The 21,851-nt window shown below is 47.3% G+C and overlaps 1 protein-coding gene across 2 annotated transcripts in view; it reads left to right on the forward strand.

The window, feature by feature from the left end:
• Positions 1–21,851, forward strand: part of Adcy2 (adenylate cyclase 2) — a 373,487-nt gene that overhangs the window by 308,926 nt on the left and 42,710 nt on the right. For both annotated transcript variants that reach the window (XR_007109132.1, XM_047555883.1), the window contains exons 16-17: positions 11,100–11,237; positions 17,389–17,508. Coding sequence is in view for 1 of the 2 variants with exons in the window: in XM_047555883.1 (XP_047411839.1) it covers positions 11,100–11,237; positions 17,389–17,508 (258 nt within the window). In the remaining variant the exon portion in view is untranslated. The remainder of the gene's footprint in view (positions 1–11,099; positions 11,238–17,388; positions 17,509–21,851) is intronic.

Below are 21,851 nucleotides of genomic sequence, written 5' to 3' on the forward strand. Positions count from 1 at the left end.
GTTCCATATTTTCAAAATCATGATGTCTTCTGCCAGCTGGACTCTGGCAGCCAGTTTAGATGGGATGAGTGAGGAGGCAGATGCCAATGTGCAGCCCACCCGCCGCCCCTCCGGAAAGTACCCCACCACAGGGCCGCAGGAGTTTGCTCTTTGTGTCTGTTTCTCCACTGCAAGGCCCTTGCTGCTGGAACCACATCAGCACGGTGCCCTCAGTCCCCAGGCCCCTTGAAGCCTGTTCCCACTTTGGGAGCTCTGAGGACAGTGGCCCTGAGCTTTCCCAGGTGAAGTGCCTGAGTCTTCTGGCCAACGAGGGTTAGGATCTGAAGTGCGCCTCTCCTTTGACACCTCCCCTGGCCCCCTCTGCCTTCTGTGTGCAAACTTTGATGGATTTTGTTCACTTTAGTATATTTCAGATCTTTCGAATCACACTGAAAACTCCCCAAAATGGGACTATGGTTTCTTTGATTTACTCAAGTGCACACCCAGCGTCTCGGGGCTGAAACCCCCTGAGGACTGCTTAGGCTGTAGAGAGGAGAGGTCAGACGGGAGAGGGAGCCACACTGAAGGACTCGTCGGAGGTTCTCGTCAAAGTTCTGAAGTGCTTTTATGCGAGGGCGCCTGGTTTTCCCTGTCCCTGGAGTCATTCCTCGGGGTGGGACGCACAGGCTCCACTGTCTCCTCCTCGCCCACAGAAGCCTCCACAGCCCGTTTCTCAGGGGCCCTCACTGTGGTTCCATAGGAAATCCCAACCTCCTCCTAACTCCGGCAGTTGACAGCCTTGTGCCTAAGAAGCCATGTTTTCTATTTTCTATTCCAAGGACTCTGGTTTTAGGTGTGGGGTAGTGGTATATATTTAGGGTTTCAGGCTGATTTTTGTTCCCACTAAGTTGTTACAGAAAAGAAGCACAGGGCTGAGGCCCAAAAAAGAATCTCAAGAAGAATTCTGCTGCCTCTGTGGATGCTCTTCTGATGCCTGCCTAGTCCCCCTCCCTCTTTGGCAGAGCTCTTGCTCCCTCCTGCGACCAGCCTGTGTCTCCTGGGGGCTGTCAAGATGACATCCCAGCTCCATGTCCCCCCCACTTCCCGGGACCTTCCCAGCCCCTGGCACCCACATACCACATGCTGGGAAAGGCTTTTGCCTCTGTGTGTCTCAGAGAGAAAATTCCATGGCTACAAATCACCCGGTACCTGCTTCCTGCTCACGAAGCCTGTATCATGCCAGGGACCAGGGAGGCTTACCTTGAAGAGGTTTGCTCTTCCTGAACTTGGATTAGTGAACCCCTTGGCACTGACTGAAGCCCAGTGTGATGCTTGTCAACTCCAGGACAGAATTCTAAGCCCAATAAGCGTTCAGACCACTCCATGAGGATTTTTAACTGTCAACGCATTAAGGTACGGGTGGTTTAAGATGGCTTAGTGTGCTTTGATCCGACTCTCCAGTTCATTCCAAATCTGTATAACCCAAACAGTCCACAGTGACCTGGAGAACACTGCCCCCCAACAGCTCCTTCCCTGGCCCCGTGGAAGCCAGCTGGTGCCACGAGGTGTGGGATGATTGGCATTCACCTATGAGTTCGATAGCTGACGAAGCAGTGGCTGATGCCCCAGACTTGCCTTCTGCTTACAGACCTGCTACCTTCTGAGAATGTAAATGCCAAAGGCAGAACCGGGCTGTAATGGCAGCCTCCGATTCTCTGTGTGAAGAATGAGAGTCGGCGCCTCCCCTAAGGCAGTGGGGCGAAGGTGAGCCTGGCTGACGCTTTTCTTCTGGGGCTTCATCCTGTCACCCTTTGCAGCACAGAAGGCAGAACACAAGGAAATCGAACTGGTCACTTCCTAGCTGGTTTTAATGGAAAGAGAAAAATATCAAAATGTGTGAAAGCTGAGGGTGAAAAGACAAGGCAGATTTTGTTCGGTTGACAGGATATTTGTTCAGTAGCATGTTCTGAAAACCGCACCAGGGAATTCCCTTCTTGTTGCCGTTACATCCATGCGCGGCCCAGCCTCTCCTCTCTGCCCGTCCACTGCCGCCCTGGGCGCGTCCAGACCTCCTGCAGGAGCGCCCCCCGTGTTCCCCCTTCTCAGCTAGAGCCCTGGGGTCGGCTCCACTGCCCACCTTCCTGGAAGCCTTCTCGGAATCACCAACCCAGCTGACAGGCCCTTCCCTGGGCCCCTCGGGTCTCAGGACCTGTGCCTTATTTGTTCCTCATTTCATAACACCTCAATTCGACTTCTAATTTTTTTCCTGTTTGTTCCCCTCGCTTTAAAGCAAGAATGTTTCCTAAACCTCCTCCCTATCTCCCGCTGGACCTAGTGAGATTCTATCCGCATAAACATGCTTGGTAAGCAGATGCTCAGTAAATGCCAGGACTTCCGGCTGTTTCTGTGGGCCCTCTCTCCCCCGGCTCCACCGAAGTCCTCCCTCATCTCACAGGTGCCCAGGTGGAGCGAGAGGTGCCTGAGGGCCTTCCTCGTTCAGCACGGAAAGCCCTCCCAGCAGCACTGGCGTCCCCTGCTCTCCCGACCTCGCGGAACCAGCCCCGAAAAGTCCACCTTTCCCACCAGCCCTGACACCTGGAGTCCTTGCTCTCCTTCTGTTAGATGGAGAGATCTGCAGTGAGTTCACCTCAGCGGGACATTGCTCACTGCAATACTCGGGCACTTGAAAGACAGGATAAATATTTAATGCCAGGAAGCTTGGAGGCATGCCAGCTGGCTCCCAAATGCAATTTCCTGGCGCTGCTGCTCAAAAAAACTCCCGCCCTGGTCTTCCCCCAGGTTCGACCCCTCTGAGCACCATGCTCTGGCCCAGCTGCACCCGGTGGGCCTGGCCTGGTGTCCTCATGCAGCAGATCTGTGTCACATGCCTCCGAGGTGCTTTGCTTTCTGATTCTGGTGTGAACTTCAGAATTGTAAAACTTGAGAGCAGAAAGGGAACCAGAGACAATCTTGTCCCGCCCCTCAGCTTTGGCTGAAGGAATCAGGGCTCCAGAGAGTCAGGCACTTACATGATTTTCCACTTCCAATTATTAAGAATAAAAGGTGCTTCTGTAAAAAAAAAAAAATGCAAGAGGATCCACAGATGGATTTCTTAAGGTTGGAGTGGACTCTGGGCTGAAAGCACAGTGTGACAACACAGGCCTGCGTGTGGATTAGAACCCTCAGGTTCAATCCAAACTGCCAGCTGTGGGCAAGGTCCTGGATCCAGCTGATCACAGTTTGTAACTAACACGTTATATTCAAAAGGTCCACTCACTCTGCCAGATACTTAGCATGTACTGGCTCATATGTCCTCACAAGGGTCCTTGGAGGGAATGTCCACTCTATAGTCAAGAACAAGGAGGCTCACCAGTGCAATGTAACCTGCCCAGGTGGGGTGGCAGGGAGGTTGGAGCCAGAACTGGAACCAAGCTTTGCAGCCTTGTCTTGGAAGGCAGGTTCCAGAGGGCTAGGCAGTATGATGTCCAGCAGATGGGATCCAGCAATAGACAGGAATGTCTATACTCATGGCCATTGGCCAGGGTGGCGTAGAGGTTGCCTCATGGTGTCTGCTGAGCACCTACTGATCAAAATAACATTGGTAATGAGGTAAGCACACACAGGCCCTAATTACTGCCCTCCTCCAACCTAGTTTTCTGATGTACATTATTGTGCTAGAGGTCCAAATTATTTAAAACTGGATATATACTGGATATATTTATACTGGGCAAAGTATAAATGCATCTTAAAAGATATTTGATAAAGTGGAAACAAGAACATTAATTTATAATTAGATTTAGATTTTAAAATATTTTAGTAAGAAAATACTCAATGATAATATCTTGTAAAAATGTGTCTGTGTGCATGAAAGTTCTTTCAAAGTATTTTCATATATATTATTTTGATAATGAAAACAATCCATTTTATCTAGGTGGAGACTAAAACTAGAATAAGAGATTCAAGTTCACAGTTTCATTACAGTCAGCAATAAAAGAACAATTATAGTTGTCAGCACAGTAACAGTAATAATAATAGGTGCAGAGTTACTGTCAGATTTAATGTTCCAAACTACCTGAGATGGACTTACGTCTCTATGACAAGTACAAGAGAGTGACTCTAACTAAAAATACCATTATAAAAAAAATACCAAAACCAAAAATTCATCTTTAGAATAAGCCTGCCAGATATGGCAAAAGAAAATGCCGTAAAATGTCAGAAGAAAATTTTCTCCCAATGTTGTTACCTTGGGCTTTGTGTAGCGGAGATCATGTGATGCCAGTCTGCCTACCTCATCCCAAGCAGAGATAAAAGCACAGATACAGGGGTCATATTGGGGAACAGAAAGTAGGTCATGCACCAGCTAATAGGGAAGCTTTCTACCCTGCAGGAGCGCTTTCCCTTGGAGTCTATTTTCTCTAATGTCGGTACACACTTTCAGCCTCCCTTTGGCTGAATTTGCTGGTGTCCTTTCTTGTCCTCTTTCATTCAGCTCCCCCTTTTCCATCTCTGAGCTGAGATATCTCTGGTCAACAACATCTGGCTCCATCTTGTCTTCTCTGATCCAAAGTCTCTCTCTTTTACTTAATAAGTATAATACATTTACGTGTATTATAATTACTGCTGTAGTCTTGTTTTGCTTTTTTTTTTTAACCTACCATATGTCCTTTTTGCTTTTACTTATTCTTTCTCCTCTCCTGTCTTCTCTTAACCAATGGAGATTCTTCTCTTTTATTCTCTCAAATAACTTGGAAGTTATAAATTCCAGTCTGGTTTAGTTTCTGGCTTGGTCTTGGTGATTTGGCCTTGGTTTTCATTGTTGTCTTGAAGCCAGTGTGTGCATGTGACTTACCAGGTGCATCCCATCTGCATGCTGGGGAGCTGTGCAGGCCTCAGTCTGCGTCTGATCCCCTGCCCATCTTCCATGCCAGTGTTGCTTGGATGTTTCTAAACGAAGCTGCTCAAAAGATTCATTGTTATTCTCGTTGCTGTTTAGGAAATTCTTTGCTTAGTGCTTTTTCTGAATACCGTTTCTCCCTCCAGGACTCAGTTTCCTTATTACTAAAATGCTTTCTTTCTGTGAAAGTATGTGTATGATAATCAATCTTCATATTATTTCAAAAAAGAGTTTTTTTTTTTTTTATTTTCTCGTTGTGACCATTTATAACAATGTTTTCTAACATTTTGAAATCACGATTGCCTATTTTCCTGGCCTCCGTTGTAGGCCTCTCTAGTTGCTGTCCCTTGGTAGAGAAAGATGTCTTTCTCTGTGGTCATCATAGGGTTAGATCTTTGTGGGTTCGCTTTCCTTCTTCCTGTTGAGCTCAGTGTGTCTCCTCCACCACAGCCTCATCCTGCACCAGGTCATTGGCCCACATCTCCTCCCGACCTCTCTTTTCTATTCTCAAGCTCTTATTGGAAGTATGTTGGACCTCTCCCTTGTGTCTCCTGTCTCAACCGCTTTTGTTTCCTCACTTCTTTAATGTCCTGTGCCATTTTATGAGTCATTTGCTCAGATCATCTTTCCTCTTTAGCATAATCGTTGAGCTTTAGACCTCAACATCAACATGCCCCTCTCAAGAGAGTCAGTGTGACTCCTGAAAACAGTCCTGTCATTTTTTGCTGCAACTCACTGGTTCATGATGGAGTCTAACCTGCTTTTAGCACCTCTGTCTTGTTTTATGGCCTGTTTCAGATTGTGTTTACACAGGCAGATCTTGTGCCCATTCTGCTCTCTGTAATACACTGACTCTTCCTCATGCAACAATTGCCTTACAGGGTTCATAATATTTGTATCGTGAGGTCACATTCAGGGAGAACTGTGCCTACCTGAGGGTAGGGATGACCCTGTCCTCTGGGGGGTAATGCATCATCTACAAGCAGTGTTGTTCTTGCTTCCACGGGGGACCCAAGGACTTTCTCTGGGTTTCCATTTGTCTAATAACCCTTCAATTTGGGATTCTCCTTATGAAGCAGATAATATAACTTCCACCCCAACATCCACATTTAGAGTTCATGTTTGTCACTGGAAGATGATTTTCCTGGGCTGGTAGGTAGAGTAATTCTGGTCTTCTGCATGGAAGAAACAGCCTTTTGAAGCTCCTGGTATTTGGAGGGGTCTCAGCCTCGGCTACTTACCATCTGTAGGCCTGTGACAGCGTCCTCTTTCCCTGTGGGCATTGAAAGCACCAGCTCTCTGCTGCGGCACATGTCCTGCTCCAGGACACTCCTGGGCCAACCCTGCAGATCAGTCCCTCTAGCACTGAGCTCTCTCTGTCCCTGTCCTTTGGGTGAATTCTCTCTGGGTCCATCCTTAAGGTAGTGGTGCATTCAGCAAGCATTCGTTGGGTCCCCTGCTTGACAAACACAGGTCTGATCTCCAGGAAGACAAAGGCCAGTGATGTGGGCACTGTCCTCAACCAGCTCTACCTGTGGCCAGAGGCAGGCACGTCAGCAAAGGCAGCACCTGCAGAAAGTGCTGAGTGTCTCACTGTGGAGCGGTGGTCGAGGAATATGGCTCCTCCAGGGCCTGAGAAGAAACAGGTTGACTTTGTAAATTACGATAGATTGAAATAAAGAAATCCTCCTATAGGGAACTCAAAAACAATCAAAGCACACTTGAGTCTTTATGACATTAAATGTTAGGAGTAGTTAATGCCCCAGTGTGTTCCTGCAAGTCACAATGGTGGTCCTCAGCCAAAAACACCAGATTAGAGTTTCCTTCAAGAAAATACGCAAGAGCACGTGTTGACATGACAAACTTAACACCATATTTTTGAGGCAAGATTTTAACATGGCGTTTGCTTTTTCTAGTAGTAATGATTTCTTACTTAGCATCTTGATGATTTTCTAACTCTTCTGAGTTTTTTTATTTTATTAAACTTCACTTAAGATAAGCAACTTCTTTTCTCAGGTATCTCCTGAAAAATATATAAGCACTCTACTTTTCAGATTATTAAGTTATAAGGAATTAATTTTATAGCAAGAAGCTACCAGTTGTTTCTGATGCAAGATGTTCAAATTAAGGAAGGGAGGAAGGGAGAGGCGGGAGAGAGGGAAATATTTTTGGTAGTGTTGCCTTTTCTTGGTTTATTTTTAACCCATATAAGGGAGCTGAGCATTTCATTTTCCTACGGAGGACCTGCCCAGACAGGATTCATCTTGCACCTTTTCCACGGCCCCTTGCTGCTCATCCTCCCCAGTGCTAATTCTGCAGTAGGGTTTTCCTACAAATGCATTTTCTCTCTGCTTTTCATCTCCTGCTATATTTAGTGCCTGTCCTATGAATGCAGCTTTAGCAGCCAAGGGCATTTCTAAAGGCCGACAGTGCCCTGTGCGTTAGAGCTGATCCTCAGACACAGGGCTGCTCATGGTCAAGAGCAGGAGGGCTCCGCCACAGCAAGGCCAGCACTTAAGTTGCAGATGGAGGTGGACGCTAGACCACCCTGGCTGGGAGCACACATCTTCCCCGTTTCAGCTGATGAGCAGCTTCTGAGCAAAGGCCCAAATGTTACTAACTGTCCTCACTCATAATGTTTAATTAGAATGGCCAGGGCTCTGATAAACTTATTTTTCCCCAAAGATTTCATCTGAATACTTAACCAAAACAGCGTGATCTGAACTAAATCATGGTCTGAAGTCACTCTTGCAGAGAACTGCTAAGCGGAGTCACTTGCCCCTCTTGCCTTCCTGTCAAGGCCTTCCCCTGGCCTCCTCTTACTCCATCCTGGCCTGTTTCCCCACTGACTTCTCCTTCCTGGCCCTCAGCAGAGTTTGCTGGGTGTCCGACTTCAGAACAGACGTGCTTACTCTGCCCCAACTTGGTGACGTGGATGGAAATGTAGCTGCCTGGCTGCCACCTCGAAAATGAGGAGCATTTTGCCTGATGCATTTAGAGATGAAGGCACAGGAGCACGCTGGGGCACGTGGAAGGCCAGGCAGGAGAAGGAAGCCAACCGCGTGCGCCTGCACCCTGTCCTGAGCCCGCACGCTGAGCCCAGTGCCTCGTGAGCAGCCCCGGGCGCTGCACAGGTAGAGACCACGTTCCCGGCTTCTTCCCACCTGTTTCAGTAAATGGCAAGCCAGGAGCAGAATGTTACGGCCTCGCCAGGCAGCGTATCTGGTGGAATTATCACCATATTTTCAAAACATTCAAAGAAACTTGTTTTATTTTTATAATTTCAAATATCTGTCTGTGAAGTAACTAGATAATATTTTACCTAACTAACTGCAAGATGAATTCTGAGCTAGATTTAAATCTTCTCCCTGACGCAATAAATCTTTATATTTTCTGCTCTTACTGTTTTCTGCATCATATGTATTGAAATTCTCTGTCTATAGACACATAAGCATCGATTTTAATAATTTTGTCCTGAGAAAAATACTACAGGATGCACACATGTGGATCTTCTCTTGATTTGCAGAACCAGAGCAAATCCTGCCTTCCTCTGACAGAAGCTGAGCTGGACCAGATGATTTCATTTGGGTCCTGGTTCTTCATATTTCATTACAGCTTCTCCTTCTGCACACAGTCTGACTGTGTTCTGTAGTAGTAATATTATTAGATGTAGCATGAATTAAACAATAATGATACACTTTCTCAGGTGTTCTCTGACTTCATGGTCTTCTAAGATTATGCAACACTGTGTATATCAAAGCATTAAGGAATAGCCTTTTTTTTCCCCCTTTTTCTTACTGGGATTGAAACCAGGCATGCTTTACCACTGAACCACATCATCTGTCCTTTGTATTTGTTATTTTGAGACAAGGTCTCACTAAGTCGCTGAGGCTGACCTCCAATTTGTGATCCTTCAGCCTCAGCCTTCTCAATAGCTAGAATTACAGGCATGTACCCTATGCCTGGATCAAAGCAGTAAGAGGCATCCTACTGTGTGACAGACTTAAAGCCACCACTAACCCCTATCTAAACCCCACACTCTGGTAGCAGTGTGACATGCAATCTGGTTCCCTAGTTGCCTGCGGGAAGATGCTCTTCCATTGGGGACATCTGCCACCAGCCAGCGGTTCACCTCCTGTGGTCCCTGGAGCCCAGAGTGTTACTGGCCCTAGATCCCCAAAAAGCTCTCAGAGAAATTTGGGAATTCCCAGGAAAATCAGCCCAAGAAATAAACCTAAAATGTTGCCCTACATCAGCATTAGCGGGGCTCCTGAGCTACAGATAAACCTCCTTCATGTCTTACATCAGGACCTGGAAGGGAAGAGAGACCATAGTGTGATGGAGGAGAGAGAGAGGATTTTGCCATGTTGTCCAAAGAGACATAAAGCAGGTAGATTTATGGTCACTAAAATGTTCCTGAGAAATGTCATATTTTCTTCATGGAAATAACAAGAAGAGTTAAGACTTGTAAGTCCATTCCCAATGCCCCCGGTAGCTCATTTAAACCTCTGAAAATGTTGAAGAGGCTGGTATGGCCATGATTTCCATTTTACGGACAAAGAAACTGAGACCAGAGAGAACAATTAACCTGAAGAAATTCTCACAGCTCTCTGGGATTGAATCTGGACCACTGGGTTTTGACCTTCTAACCACCTCTTGCCTGTATTAATGTCATAATAAATGCAATAAGTTAAATAACAGCCTTTAACTTATTGCAATCTTTTGCCAATGATGTTTTTAGAAGTGATTCAGAAAGAAAATGTGGAAGAAGCAGAGAAGGGATGTTCTCTTGTGATATTCAGGAGTATTTTCGGTTTGAGTTTTACTGACATCACACCGGCTCTACCATTGGGTTAACAGAGTGGAGCAAGGTCAGTGGGCATATTTTCCTTACTTGGGAATTCCAGTAGGAGGAAGAGTCCACAGTCTGTCCTTCTGTGGGTGACTGGATGTGCAAAACGTGGTGTACACTCGGAGGAAGTTTGTTCAATCCAAAAGAAAGAAGGAAATGGGTGGATAGCACAATCAGAGGAACTTTGAGGACATATGCTGGTGAAAAAAATTCAACCCAAAGGACACACGATACGTGACTGCACTTACAGGAGGTCTCCCGGGTGCTCAAAGTCATGGTCACTAGAAGCAGGACAGTTGCCAGGGTTGGGAGGAGGAAGAAATTCAGAGCTCTTGTTCCATGAGTTTCAGTATGGCAAGATGAAAACCTCGATGTGTCACACTACAGTGTGAATGTAGTTGATGTTAGTGTACACTTAAAAGTGGCTAGAGGGTAAACTTAATAGTGCATTTCTCTGCATGATCAAAAATGTTCAGAAAAATTTTTGAAAAGAAAGACTGGCAGACAGGAGGAGGTGAAACCAGCCTACCTCATGCCATTGGCCACCATCTTTGTTGGTTTAGACACCAAACTAAGTCTGTGGTCTGGTTGTATTTTCCTTTAGGGTTTTCATTTTCTTTTTCATATGTATATATATACACACCAGGGATTGAACCCCAGTGTGCTTATCCACCAAGCCACTTTCCCAACCCTTTTTATATTTTATCTTGAGACAGGCTCTCATTAAGTTGCTCAGGACCTTGCTAAGTTGCTGGGGCTGGCTTGGAACTCAAGATCCTCCTGCCTCAGCCTCCCAAGCCACTGGGGTTACAGGCATGTGTGTGACACTGGACCGGGTTCTTTTCTGTATTTGTATCAGTGTATTATAATTATGCATAATAGTGGGATTAGTTGTTACATATTCACACATGCACACAAATATAACAATATAACCTGGTCGATTTTGTGGTCTGGATGTATCCTTCCGATCTGCCCCTGTAGCCATGAAGGGGTGGGAGACCTGTGGCTGTTTTCTACACAGATCAGCTGAATCTGTAACAACCATTTCAGATGCGAGCCAGCACGTCCCCAGAGTGGTTTGATTACCTGACACATTTCTTCTGCCACCAGAATCACTTAAAAGCATAAGTTCAGGTTTATCTTAAAAGGCATGCAGGTACCTACACCTTTGCCATAGAAATGTAATTCATTCTTAATGTGTAACAGGGACACCCACATAATTGTAATGAAGTTTGTGGCTCGTCACGGGTCCCAGGAGAGGGTGGAATCTGCTTGTTTAATCCATGAACGGTGCTGATGCTCTTTGCGGTTTTAACTCCATCGTTAATAACACACTAAACCACTATGCATTTATTTCCTTCCTCTCTCCTCCAGCAATGCAGCAAAAAGGCCTCCGCCTCCCTCCTGTGGCTCTTGAAGTCGTCGGGCATCATTGCCAACCGTCCCTGGCCGCGGATCTCCCTCACGGTCGTCACCACAGCCATCATACTCACCATGGCCGTGTTCAACATGGTAAGCCCGGGGCTCCTGCCAGGCAGGGCTCGCGCCAGGCAGGGCATCGTCGCCTTTCATGCCTGTCCTGGTGCAATTCTTTGGTGGCACCCAGTGCTTCCTGCCTATTAAATTCTATCAGCTGCAGCGAGTTTCTCCAAGGAGAGGAGTGCTTTGCACAAGTCACCTGGAGAGAGAGGGTGGCTTCTTAGGGCAGCACCCCTGCCCTTTTTCCTGGTGGCTGCTTGGCAGAGGACAGAAGTGACAAGGAGGTGTCATCACGACAGACAAAAGGGCTATTGGAACCATCAAACTAAGAGGGTGCAGCAGGCAGGGTGTCCTGTCCAGGAGGTTAGAGGGCTGATTTCAAAGCCAATTCCTGACATATGCTGTGAGGTTTGGGCAGATTTTCCTTAAGTGTCACAGGCTCTGTCTTCACTTCTCGAAAGTGACAGTCAAGACTTAGCCACCATGTGGTTCTGAGGGTGAAGTGAGCTGAGTTCCCGCCATGCTTAGGACAGGCTGGGCGTTTTGTCCATAGGGAACCACTGGCCACTGTTCCCAAGCTCAGCCAACATTGCTGGCATCTTTCCCAAGGTGTCACTCAGGCGTCAGTGTGCTGGGGAAACGTCCTTCTTAGTATTCTATCATCGTCATCATCACCATCATCATCACGGGGGGAGGGGGACTTGACACTTTGCAAATGCAGAGGAACATGAGAGTAGCATGAGTTCTTGCCTTCCAGAAGCATAAAATTAGGTTGAGGTGACAGACCACATATAATTTAATAATAATAGAGAACTTGATACTGTTTTCATAAAGGAGAAAGGAATCATTGCAAATTTTTTTTTTTTTACACATAAAGGCATAAATGTGCCCCAGGGCCATTGCTCGGTGCTCAGCACCCACGGCATGCTCTGCCTTCCAGGAGCTCACAATGGGGTACGGGATACAGAATCCTCCTGAAGCACAGCACGGGGAGCAGTCAAGGCACATGGAGGTGGCAGGAGGGCAAAGCAGGCCTGCTAGACTGGGTTCGGAAGCAGGTGGAGGTGTTCGCCAGGTGGACCTGCAGGAAGTCGGGTCAAGAGAAGGTAGGCAGGAGAGGAGAGATGGCCTTCGGATCTAGGATGAGGGCAGGAATTTGCAGGAAGAGTAGTGAAGGATAAGGCTGCGGAAGTGGACCTTGACCTGGGTGTTTACATGAGTTAACCCTCGGCCTCCTACAATAGATCGCACAGTTGCTCCCAGACACCTGCAGGTTCAGGTGAGGCCAGTGCCTACTGGAGCCCAGAGAGGCTGGAGCCCCAGCACAGAGGTGGATTGGTCTCTCCATCCTCTTCATCAGAGAGAAGCCGTGGCTTGCCCCACTCCACCCTGAAGACGTCATGGGGGCAATGGGCAGAGGCAGGTGGCACGGGCCTTGGCTGGAGACCTGAAACCTGGGTGCACCCACAGTGGGTTCCCCGTGCTCAGCCCGTGGCCATTTGTGCCTCAGTCCTACCCTGAGATCCAGCTCCAGGGAGAACGTGGGCAGCTCAAAGCAGTTTGGTAGATTAAAGCGGCAGGAGCCCGCTGAATCCGAAGTGAACTCCAACCAGGAGGGGCAGCAAAACAGCCCTGTGAAGAATAACGGTGCACTGGCCAGAGCTCTGAGTGGATTTGGAGCCACAGAGTGGTGTGTCCTTTCCACTCAGAAGTAGTGACGGCTACAAAGCCTTTATCACCAAACCTCCTCATCTCCCACCCGTATTCTTCTGTGCGGGCTTCTGAGAGTTTACCTTCTTTGTTGGCCAGTAGCAGCATGTGCCCATTAGAGCAACAAGACAGGTGAATGACAGCTACCTGGAAGAGACCTCTGAGCAGGTCTTCATTTTCTTTATATTTTCAAACAACCTAAGGAAGTGCATTTTTGGTCAGGAGTAGTCACTGGTCATTTCCTAAGTGAATGAGTGAATAGGTAGGTACCAGACCTTCTAAAAAAGAAACCATTACATTTTTTGTGAAATTCAAACTCGGAGTCATCACCTAATATTTTAGGAGACTATAACTGGGAAGCATCCTACTTGGGAGCTAACCACATTTCATGTGGGTAATTCATAATTGTTGATGGTAGTTTAGTGGCTGTCTGTAAATGTTTGACAAACATGCACTTAGCAGACTTCTCCACAGCACGTGGTCCTTCTAGAGAGAGGTATGTCTTCAGTACCAGAAGGAAGTCTTCCAGTGCTGTTCTTCCTCACCAAGAGCATAGAGCATTGCCAAGGGAAGTAGGGAAGTCCACAGAAGACACTCCCAAAGGGTAACAGAAGACCTTTAAGAAGGAGTAAAAGGTTCAGATCCCCACACTGAGCAAACTGCTGTGGGGCAAGGACTTGCTTTCTTTCCTGTCCAGTCTTTCCATGCAGAGGGGAGGGGGCCGGTGACTTCCCTTGGCCGTTTTTGCAGGCACCTGGTGCACTGGAACTAGTGACTCTGGTCCATGCAGGTGCTCTTGTATTTATGTCAAAGCAAACTCATAAATGGTGTGGACGCTGACATTAGGTATGGAAAGGAAGTAGTTTTACCTAGTAGTAGTGCTGCCTTATAATTTATTAATCACAGAAGGGCTTGCCCCAGGGCCCTGCCTTTGATCACATCAAACAATTTACAGGGAAATGCCCTCCGGCTCCTTGGATCCCCAGCTGCTGAGCTGGAGGGCTGAGGTGGACCCAGTCTCCTGCCCACACTCCTCACTGGGTGGTGCCCACCAGCTTCAGATCATGAAAGCAGAGCAGGCAGGTTAGAAGAGACCCCCACGGGTGTGGTGCCAGGGAGGTGGCCCTGCCTCTCGCTCCCCTCTCAGCTGGGAAAGTGGACACCTCCCCTGGGGGTGCCGGCAAAACTCCTTAGTTTTCTCTTAGGGACAAAGCAAGGATACTTTGGTTTTCTTTCTTTTTTCTGTCCTTAATGTTTGCTCTTCTCTGTTGTGTAATAATGTCTGACATAAAACCTGTCACTCAACCCCACAAGCATGCAGTTCCGTGGCTTCAGTGCATCTGCTGCTTGGTGTGGTGCAGTCCTCGGCACTATCCACCTCCAGACGTGCTCATGACCAGGTGGAAATGCTGAACCCAGGAAGCCCCAGTCCACCCTTCCTCCCTCCCCGTCCCTGGTAACTGGCTCTCTACTTTCTGTCTCTGTGAGTTTGGCCATCCAGGTACCTCTGGAGCCTCCTCCGGGTGGGATCCCAGGTAACTGTACTCTGGTGGCTGGTGCACCTCACACGCACCCTGCCCTCAGGTCCTCCACAGCAGGGAGCCTCAGTGTCCCTGCCTGTCTCCAGATGATGGCAGGCAGTCCTCATTAACAGCTTCTCCAGCGTCTTCTGCCATCACCTTTGGCCTCAGAGGAGACCGTTGGGGATAATTTGAGATGACCTGAGGCGCCCATGACCTCCCTCTGCTGTTGACTGTGGACCTGGGGCCCTTTCATGCTGAGTCTTTCCATCCATTTTCAGTAACTAGTATTTTTTTTTTGAGCCTGCATTTGAACAGCCTTTATAAGAGCCAGAGCCAACTAGAACACTGTGCTCAGAAGACCAGCTTTTAAAATTTATTATGCACTGATGTTGAATGACAAGTGCGTAGGTCAGCTTTAGGTGAACTAAATTGTGGGATTTTATCAGGATATCTTCAACATTTGATGCTCATCTGTTTGCCAAATATCTCAATAAAAAGTGGAGAACAAACAATTAGCTCTCCCCATTCTTTTTAACACAGGTTCTTGATATCAAGTTGCAGGTGCCTGGTGTTGTTCCACTTGAACTTGCAGCAACTGCCTTGCGTGTGTGTGGAGCTGGCAGCCCTGCCAGGGCTCGTTCTAATCCTCAGACCTGCCATCCTGCGATCGCCCTCATCATCATGCAGTTTCTTCTAAGAAAGTCATTATAAGTAAATCTCACATGAATCATGAGCCTCACAGACAAGGGTCAGGCGAGGTCGGTGGGAATCCCATGCAGAGTCCATGCAGATGACAGACACACAGGGCCATCAGGCTTAATGCACCATGTCAAATCGTGTGCTCACTTGGACATGAGCTGAAAAACATGGTCTTAACTTTTTTTTAATTGCCCGGGAAATGTAAAATGATTCAGAAGTAAAGTCTACGCAGTCCTTTCAGCACTTAGGAGGGTGTCTTGTTCTGAATGACGGTGTCTTCCCAACCAGCAGCAGGACTGAGCACATGCAAATGGCTCCAGCAAGAAGTCCCCAGGTAGCATGGATGCTGAGGTTCATAATGTGGAGACAGCTGGGGCTGTCAACTCAGAAGAAAGGGGGACAGGGGATCAGAGGCCGCTTGGCTTTGGGATAGTTGGAAAACCCTGGAAAGAGGCAGCCAAGGGGCTGAGGAGGCCTTCTTGTGCACAGTGGCCAAGTTCAATCACAGTTACCTTGCAGCACCTGTGCGGGTGATGTGGCATCCCAGAGCATGTCTCTCCTTCCGCAGCAAGAATGTAACACCTGTTCTTACTTATTTAAATTCTGTTCTCTATCACAATTACATCAAGAAGGTTTAGTTCATCATTTTAAGACTGCTTAAAACTGAGCTTGGTGGTCATCCACCAAGCTAAATAGTTTTCTTTTATTACTTATTTCTTGATGCTTTGCTGTAATAGAATTTGGGTCAGATTAAATCTAAATCTGTAGCATTTTGAAGACCAATATTTGCCAAGCAATTATTCCACTCATTTTTTTCTGATATATTTTTTCCCAAAGGATTGACACATGTGCAGTTATACTGTGGCTTGTGACTGTTGTTATAAATTCTTTAGCACTACATAAATAAATCCACATTTCTTTGGTTTTTAAATTTAATGTTTTGCTAAGTCTTACCAAATGACATGAGAGGTAAAAGTGCTGTATCAAGTGTTATTCCCGGTAAAGAAGAGGCTTATCTCCAAAAACCTACTGAATAAACACAGTCCCAGCTGACTAAGTGAGCTCAGGTGTTGGCCAGTATCTATGCCATCGAAGGAGATAAATCACTAGGCAAAAGCCATTGTGGAAACAGTATAGGGAAGTTTTGCTTTTCCATCTTCAAATATGAATGCTTAGCCTTTGTAGAACTATAGCCCAGATTCACAGAGAAGATGGATTTCTTCCAGCCAAGTGAACCTGGCCCAAGTCACAGCTCTCTGTTTTATTTTTCCAGAACATTCCTCTGACTCTCAGCCACATTACAGTAAGTGACCCTTGGTCACCTGGTCTGAGAGAGAGACCGATGGGGGTGAGAGAGGAAGGAGAGGCTGAGTCTCTCCAGCCTGGCTAACAGGCCACCACGTCCTTCTGGGTGCTTCTAATGACCACATGACATAAGAGCTCACTGTCTTTGTCAGGATTCCTTTTTACTTGTCCTGAGAACATCCATGCTCTTGAGTTTGTGATGTCTCATCCAGATGCTCACAAACAGTGTATACAAATGGGATTACGTTTTACCCACAGTGTTAATTTTCTTTTTCTTTTTCTTTCTTTTCTTTTTAATCCTGGGAATTTAACCCAGGGGCACTCAACCACTGAGCCACATCCCCAGCCCTTTTTATTGTTTTGTTTTAAGACAGCATCTCCCTAAGTTGCTTAGGGTCTTGCTAAGCTGCTGAGGCTGGCTTTGAACTTGCAATCCTCCTGACTCAGTCTCCCAAGCTGCTGAAATTATAGGCATGGGCTGCTGTGCCTGGCTAATTTCCTTTCTTAAAATCAAAATCCACAGAACGCTATTGACTCAATATGTGAACCAAGAAGGCAAAGTTACTGCAAGAAGCAAGTTCCCAAGGCTCTGGTTGTCTTGGAGAGCAGAGTGTGGCACACACTGCTAGGCCAGCTATCTGAGCCCCTGTTCCTGCTCTGTGCATTGTTATTTGATATCTGAGACAGGTGCTTCTGTTTTCTTCGGCGTCCATTCTGGAGTCCTGAGTGCTCTATTGACTGTGTAACACAGCAGACATTTACTTACTGGGTAGACAGTCCCCACTTCAAAAGGATGAGACAGGAGCCAGAAGCGTCTCCATGCGGGCTTCTGCCTTGGAGTCACCCTCTTCCTGCACAGAAGGACACAGCCACTCCTAAGCAGCCCCCGCCTGCTGCATTTAAATCTCCTTGGCGCCAACTCATTGAACACACCTTTCTCTTTGCAGTTTTTCCTGAGTGACTCGGAGGAGACAGTCCTTCCCACGGCCAACACGTCCAACACAAGCTTTCCTGCCTCGAGTAACCAAGCAGCGATTCTGCGTGCACAAAATTTGTTTTTCCTCCCGGTAAGAATGTGGCACTCCTGATTCCTTGTGTGTTTTCTTATGTAACCTCAGCCTGGACAGGTATGTGTCAGCACAGGGCCTGCGTTTGAGATCTGGTCTGGACTTCACTTCTCTCACTCCCTGGGGACAGCAGGGGACCTGAGTTGCAGGTGCAGTGGTCATTAGTATCCTAGCCCACGTCTGCAAACCCAGGTGTCTCCTGATACTGCTGCCAACCTGGTGGCCCTTGTTCTCCTGCCCACCACAGCACTCCCAGCCCGCTCCCACCCCGTGGCATCCGCTGACGTGCGCTGAGTGTGTGGGTGTGTTGCTCACAGACTTTGTGAACCGTTCTAGTGAAGTCGTGTTATCTGCCAACACTGTGGTGACGGAATCCACATCTCCCACTTCTGCCTCTCCTGTGATTCTGTCCTTGAATAATTCATTGATCGAATATCATTTTGACCAATGTCACAAAGGAACTAGACAGAAATGACAAAACTTTTGAAAACAACGATCTTGCTAGTGAAAAAAAAAGTTTTATCAGTCACTTTCGACTTCATTTCTTTCTTTCATGATTTTACTTGGAAAAAGAAATTTAGACCCCTCTCTTCATTTTCTGAATAATTATCTAAAAGTAGCACAGACTTTTGCCATCAATTCTGTCTCTACCATCCATTTTGAGAATGCAGGTGGAGTCTTGGGAACTGAAATTGGTAAGTTAGTACATGTACTCCAAAAATCACCTGCCAGTATTTTTATATACTTTTTAATTTGTTCTCATTGGTTACACATGACAGGAGAACACATCTTGACACATCACACATAATGGAGTACATCTTATTCTTCTGCTTGTACATGATGTAGCGTTACACTGACCTTGCAGTCATGTGTGCACAAAGGGTCATCATGTCCGATTCATTCTACTATCATCCCCACCCTCATACCCTCTCCCCCTCTTGTGGCATTTGTTGGTAAATGAATGGAGTTAGAGGATATCATGCTAAGCGAAATAAGTCAATCCCAAAGAACCAAAGGCTGGCTGTTTTCTCTGATATGCAGAACTAATTCACAATAAGGGGAGAGGGAAGAATAGAGGTACTTTAGACCTGCTAGTATTTTTATCTCCATTAGCTGTGACAATAGATTCACCCCATTCTTCCTTCACTGGTTTTCTCCTTGATATTTTGCTTTTGCCCCTTTTCCCTTCTCACACTTTTAATTTCCTGGGAAGCCCACAGCTCTATGTGAAGAGGGCACTGGCCTCTGATGCTATTTGGGGTTCTGGAAGCTGAGGCTGGTCCTTGAGCAAGATGACCAAGGTCCAGCAGCAACATCTCTGGGACTTGGGAAGAGAGAACCAGAGCTTCACCTCTTGTCCAGGAGTCCTGCCTTCCGACTGAGTGTCGTTATGAGCCCTAGTCAGGATGAGACCTTACCTTTTAAGTTATATGGCACGGAGGAGACAGGATTCACCACAAGGGTGTGTTGGCTGTAATCCCTGGGGATCAGTGGTGCACTCTGCCTTAGGGAATGATGAATATTTCCTGTATGGTTTGCCTCCTCCTCCTGCAGCCAATGACATCTGCATGATCCTTAGACCAGTGGGCAGAGAATGCCAAGTATTTCCTTCCTGCATTCACATGGCAATTTAAGTTTGAAAGTTTAAAGTACAAATGCATTTTTCATAGGCAAGAAAGGAGAGTTGGCAAGAATAATTTTTTTTAAAGTCTCTCTGTCTGATACATTTGGGTAGAACAGCTCACCATCATTAAAAGAATAAGGCCGTCACTATGAATTTCACTTAGGTACGTCTATTATCTTTGCGACTGGAACAAATAATTAGAAACCCAAGGTGAGAAAGGCAGACTTTGCTCAACCTGAAGAGAGTGGAACAAAGTGCACAGTAGAGTCTTGAAAATCCAGGTAGGAGTCAGCAAGCAGGCTTCCTCCTTCCAGTCACAAGTCCGTGGAAAGCAGCTTCCGGTTCACTCTGCCAAGGAGGCACCTGTCCACATGTGCTCTCTGCACAGAACCTGCAGGATCACCTTGGGAGCTCAGAGTCCCTGAGGAGCCTGGAAGCTCCTTGGCTCCCTCCTTGAGAGATCTCTAGGGACACCACAGGTGCTTTCCCTCAAACCCATGGTACCTCCTGCCTGAGGCTGGCGGGTGAGCAGCAAGGAGCATCCCTTCCCTGGGGAGTTGAAAGGTGTGCGAGGGACGGCTGGTCTGTGCGCTCCCGGCCTCGCCCCTCCCTCCACGCATCCCTCTTGGCTGTCTGCAGCTTCCCAAACCACCTGTGATGCCAGACCACATTTGCACAGCTCTGAGCGTCCTTGAAAGGCTAGTTGATAGAATTGGACTACTGCTTGTCATTAACATAAATATTTTAGGAGATGTTCCTGAAATGTGGGTACTTTTCCAAAACCTAGGAATGAATTTTAAAATGTGAGATCTTGAACATATTTTTATAGGTATTGACACATATTCCAAATTAGGGATCCTGTGGGAACCTGCTTCAGCTCCCAGTCCCTCCCAAATCCACACATGCCCATTGATACATGTATACTCTTATAATACAGTGGTCATGTGTTCTTCCTTCTCATTCGATTCGGTGATACTGGTTGAAAACTTTCAGTACGACAGTGGTTTCCATGAGTAATTTAAGTTCCCTTTAAAACTCAAAACTTAGATCTGCAGTTTGTAATAATAACAGTTCCCCTGGGGCAGACACTGTTCTGAGCTGCTGTGTCATATTGACTTTTCCGAAGAGTTCTCTGAGGTGGGGTCTTTGCCCTCCAGAAGGTGACATGAGGAAGAAACAGTGTTGCCTTAATTGTCAAAATGAGCCCCTTAGCCCGTCAGATGGGGCCAGAGCACCACGTGGGAACTTTGCTAATTTGCTGATTCCGGGGCAACTGCAGGGCTTTAGAGACAGGTCCATGGATCCTCCTGACTAAGAGGCCGCCAGGTTGCAAACAGTATTTCTCACACTCCTTGTGGGTAATTTCATTTTGCTTTGTTTATTTAATTTCCAATCTGTTATTGGCTAATGTCTTTGAAAAATAGAATGATGAATTATCAGAAAGCTGAACTAAAGAGGAAAACACAGGTAGCCCAAGCCAATGTTCGTAGACTCCACAAGAGCAAGCGTGCTCTGTCACCTGGCCGTGCACACCCCGTCCAGTCCTCCCGCTTCACCTGAGCGGGCACCCTGGGCAACACAGAGCATAGGTGTGTGGCTCAGTCCTCGGACCTGCCCTGAGGGAGACACGTGGAGACTCACCTGAGGCACTGCTCAGGACGAGGTCTGGCTTCGAGTGCCTGCTGTGCCCTCTCGCCATCCTGCTGTGGGAGACACGAGGGGGACACTGCTGTCCGGCTGCGCCTCCTACTCTTTGAGCCCCTCCTTTACTATGCCGGACCTCTGGGGATCCTTGTCTCCTCTTTGCCTCTTTCCGTTCTCCAGCAGGTGGGAGCCAGGGTCAGAACGGTGGAGAACTGTCATAAGGTACAGGTGGCTGAGGAAGTCATGCCTATGACACTCATATCCCTTGCACTCCTGCCACCCTCAGTGACAAGTGGCCCTGAAGCTTCCATGCAAAGGGTACTCTAACTTCCCCAAGAGTGACCCAGCTGTAATTTGGGGAAATTGTCCCTCTTCCTTTGGAAGCAGGAATGCCAGACTCAAGGCCTCATCAGCAAAGATGTGCATTTTGTCCCGCAGGTGCCTCCCCTGGATTGAGACCTGGTACAGGGGGAGGCCGTGGTGTGATCTCCATGGCTGCTTCTGTCACCTTTTCTCCTTCCCGAGAGCAGGACTGAGGAGCTAATATCAGTAGCCTTCCTCCAGCTCCACAGAAGTGACCATAGCTGGAGATGCAAGTGACAACAGTGTGCAGTCCACTCTGGTCCTGCAACAGTGACACTGACACTGAGTGGCTTGCCAACGGGTGATTTTTTAAAGCAAGATTTTGACCAAACACCAGCCTGACATATTTGATTAAAATTCTTACTTTGTTGTTCCAGGAATACTAAGATAGTAACACATCCCTGGTTCTCCAGTCTCCACGATGCAGTCAGTAAAGGCTTTTTGGGATTGGCAGAGGCTTCCTGTGAGCAACACCCTTGTGGCTCGCACGTAGGACTCTGGTTCTGCACTTTCTTATCTCTGCTCTTTGCAGCGATGTGCAGGAATGACAGTCTTGCTCTCCTTTTACAAATGGAGTCGCTGTGATATAGGCAAGTTAGGTCGCTGGCCCAAGTCCCTAAGCTCCTAAGCTCCTGAATGCTGCAAGCAGACCTGGGTCCAGGATCTCTAACACTTGGCACAGTTGTCCAGGGGAAGAGGGGGCACTGGTGGC

Source organism: Sciurus carolinensis, chromosome 6 (assembly GCF_902686445.1).
Source record: "Sciurus carolinensis chromosome 6, mSciCar1.2, whole genome shotgun sequence".
NCBI lineage: Eukaryota > Metazoa > Chordata > Mammalia > Rodentia > Sciuridae > Sciurus > Sciurus carolinensis.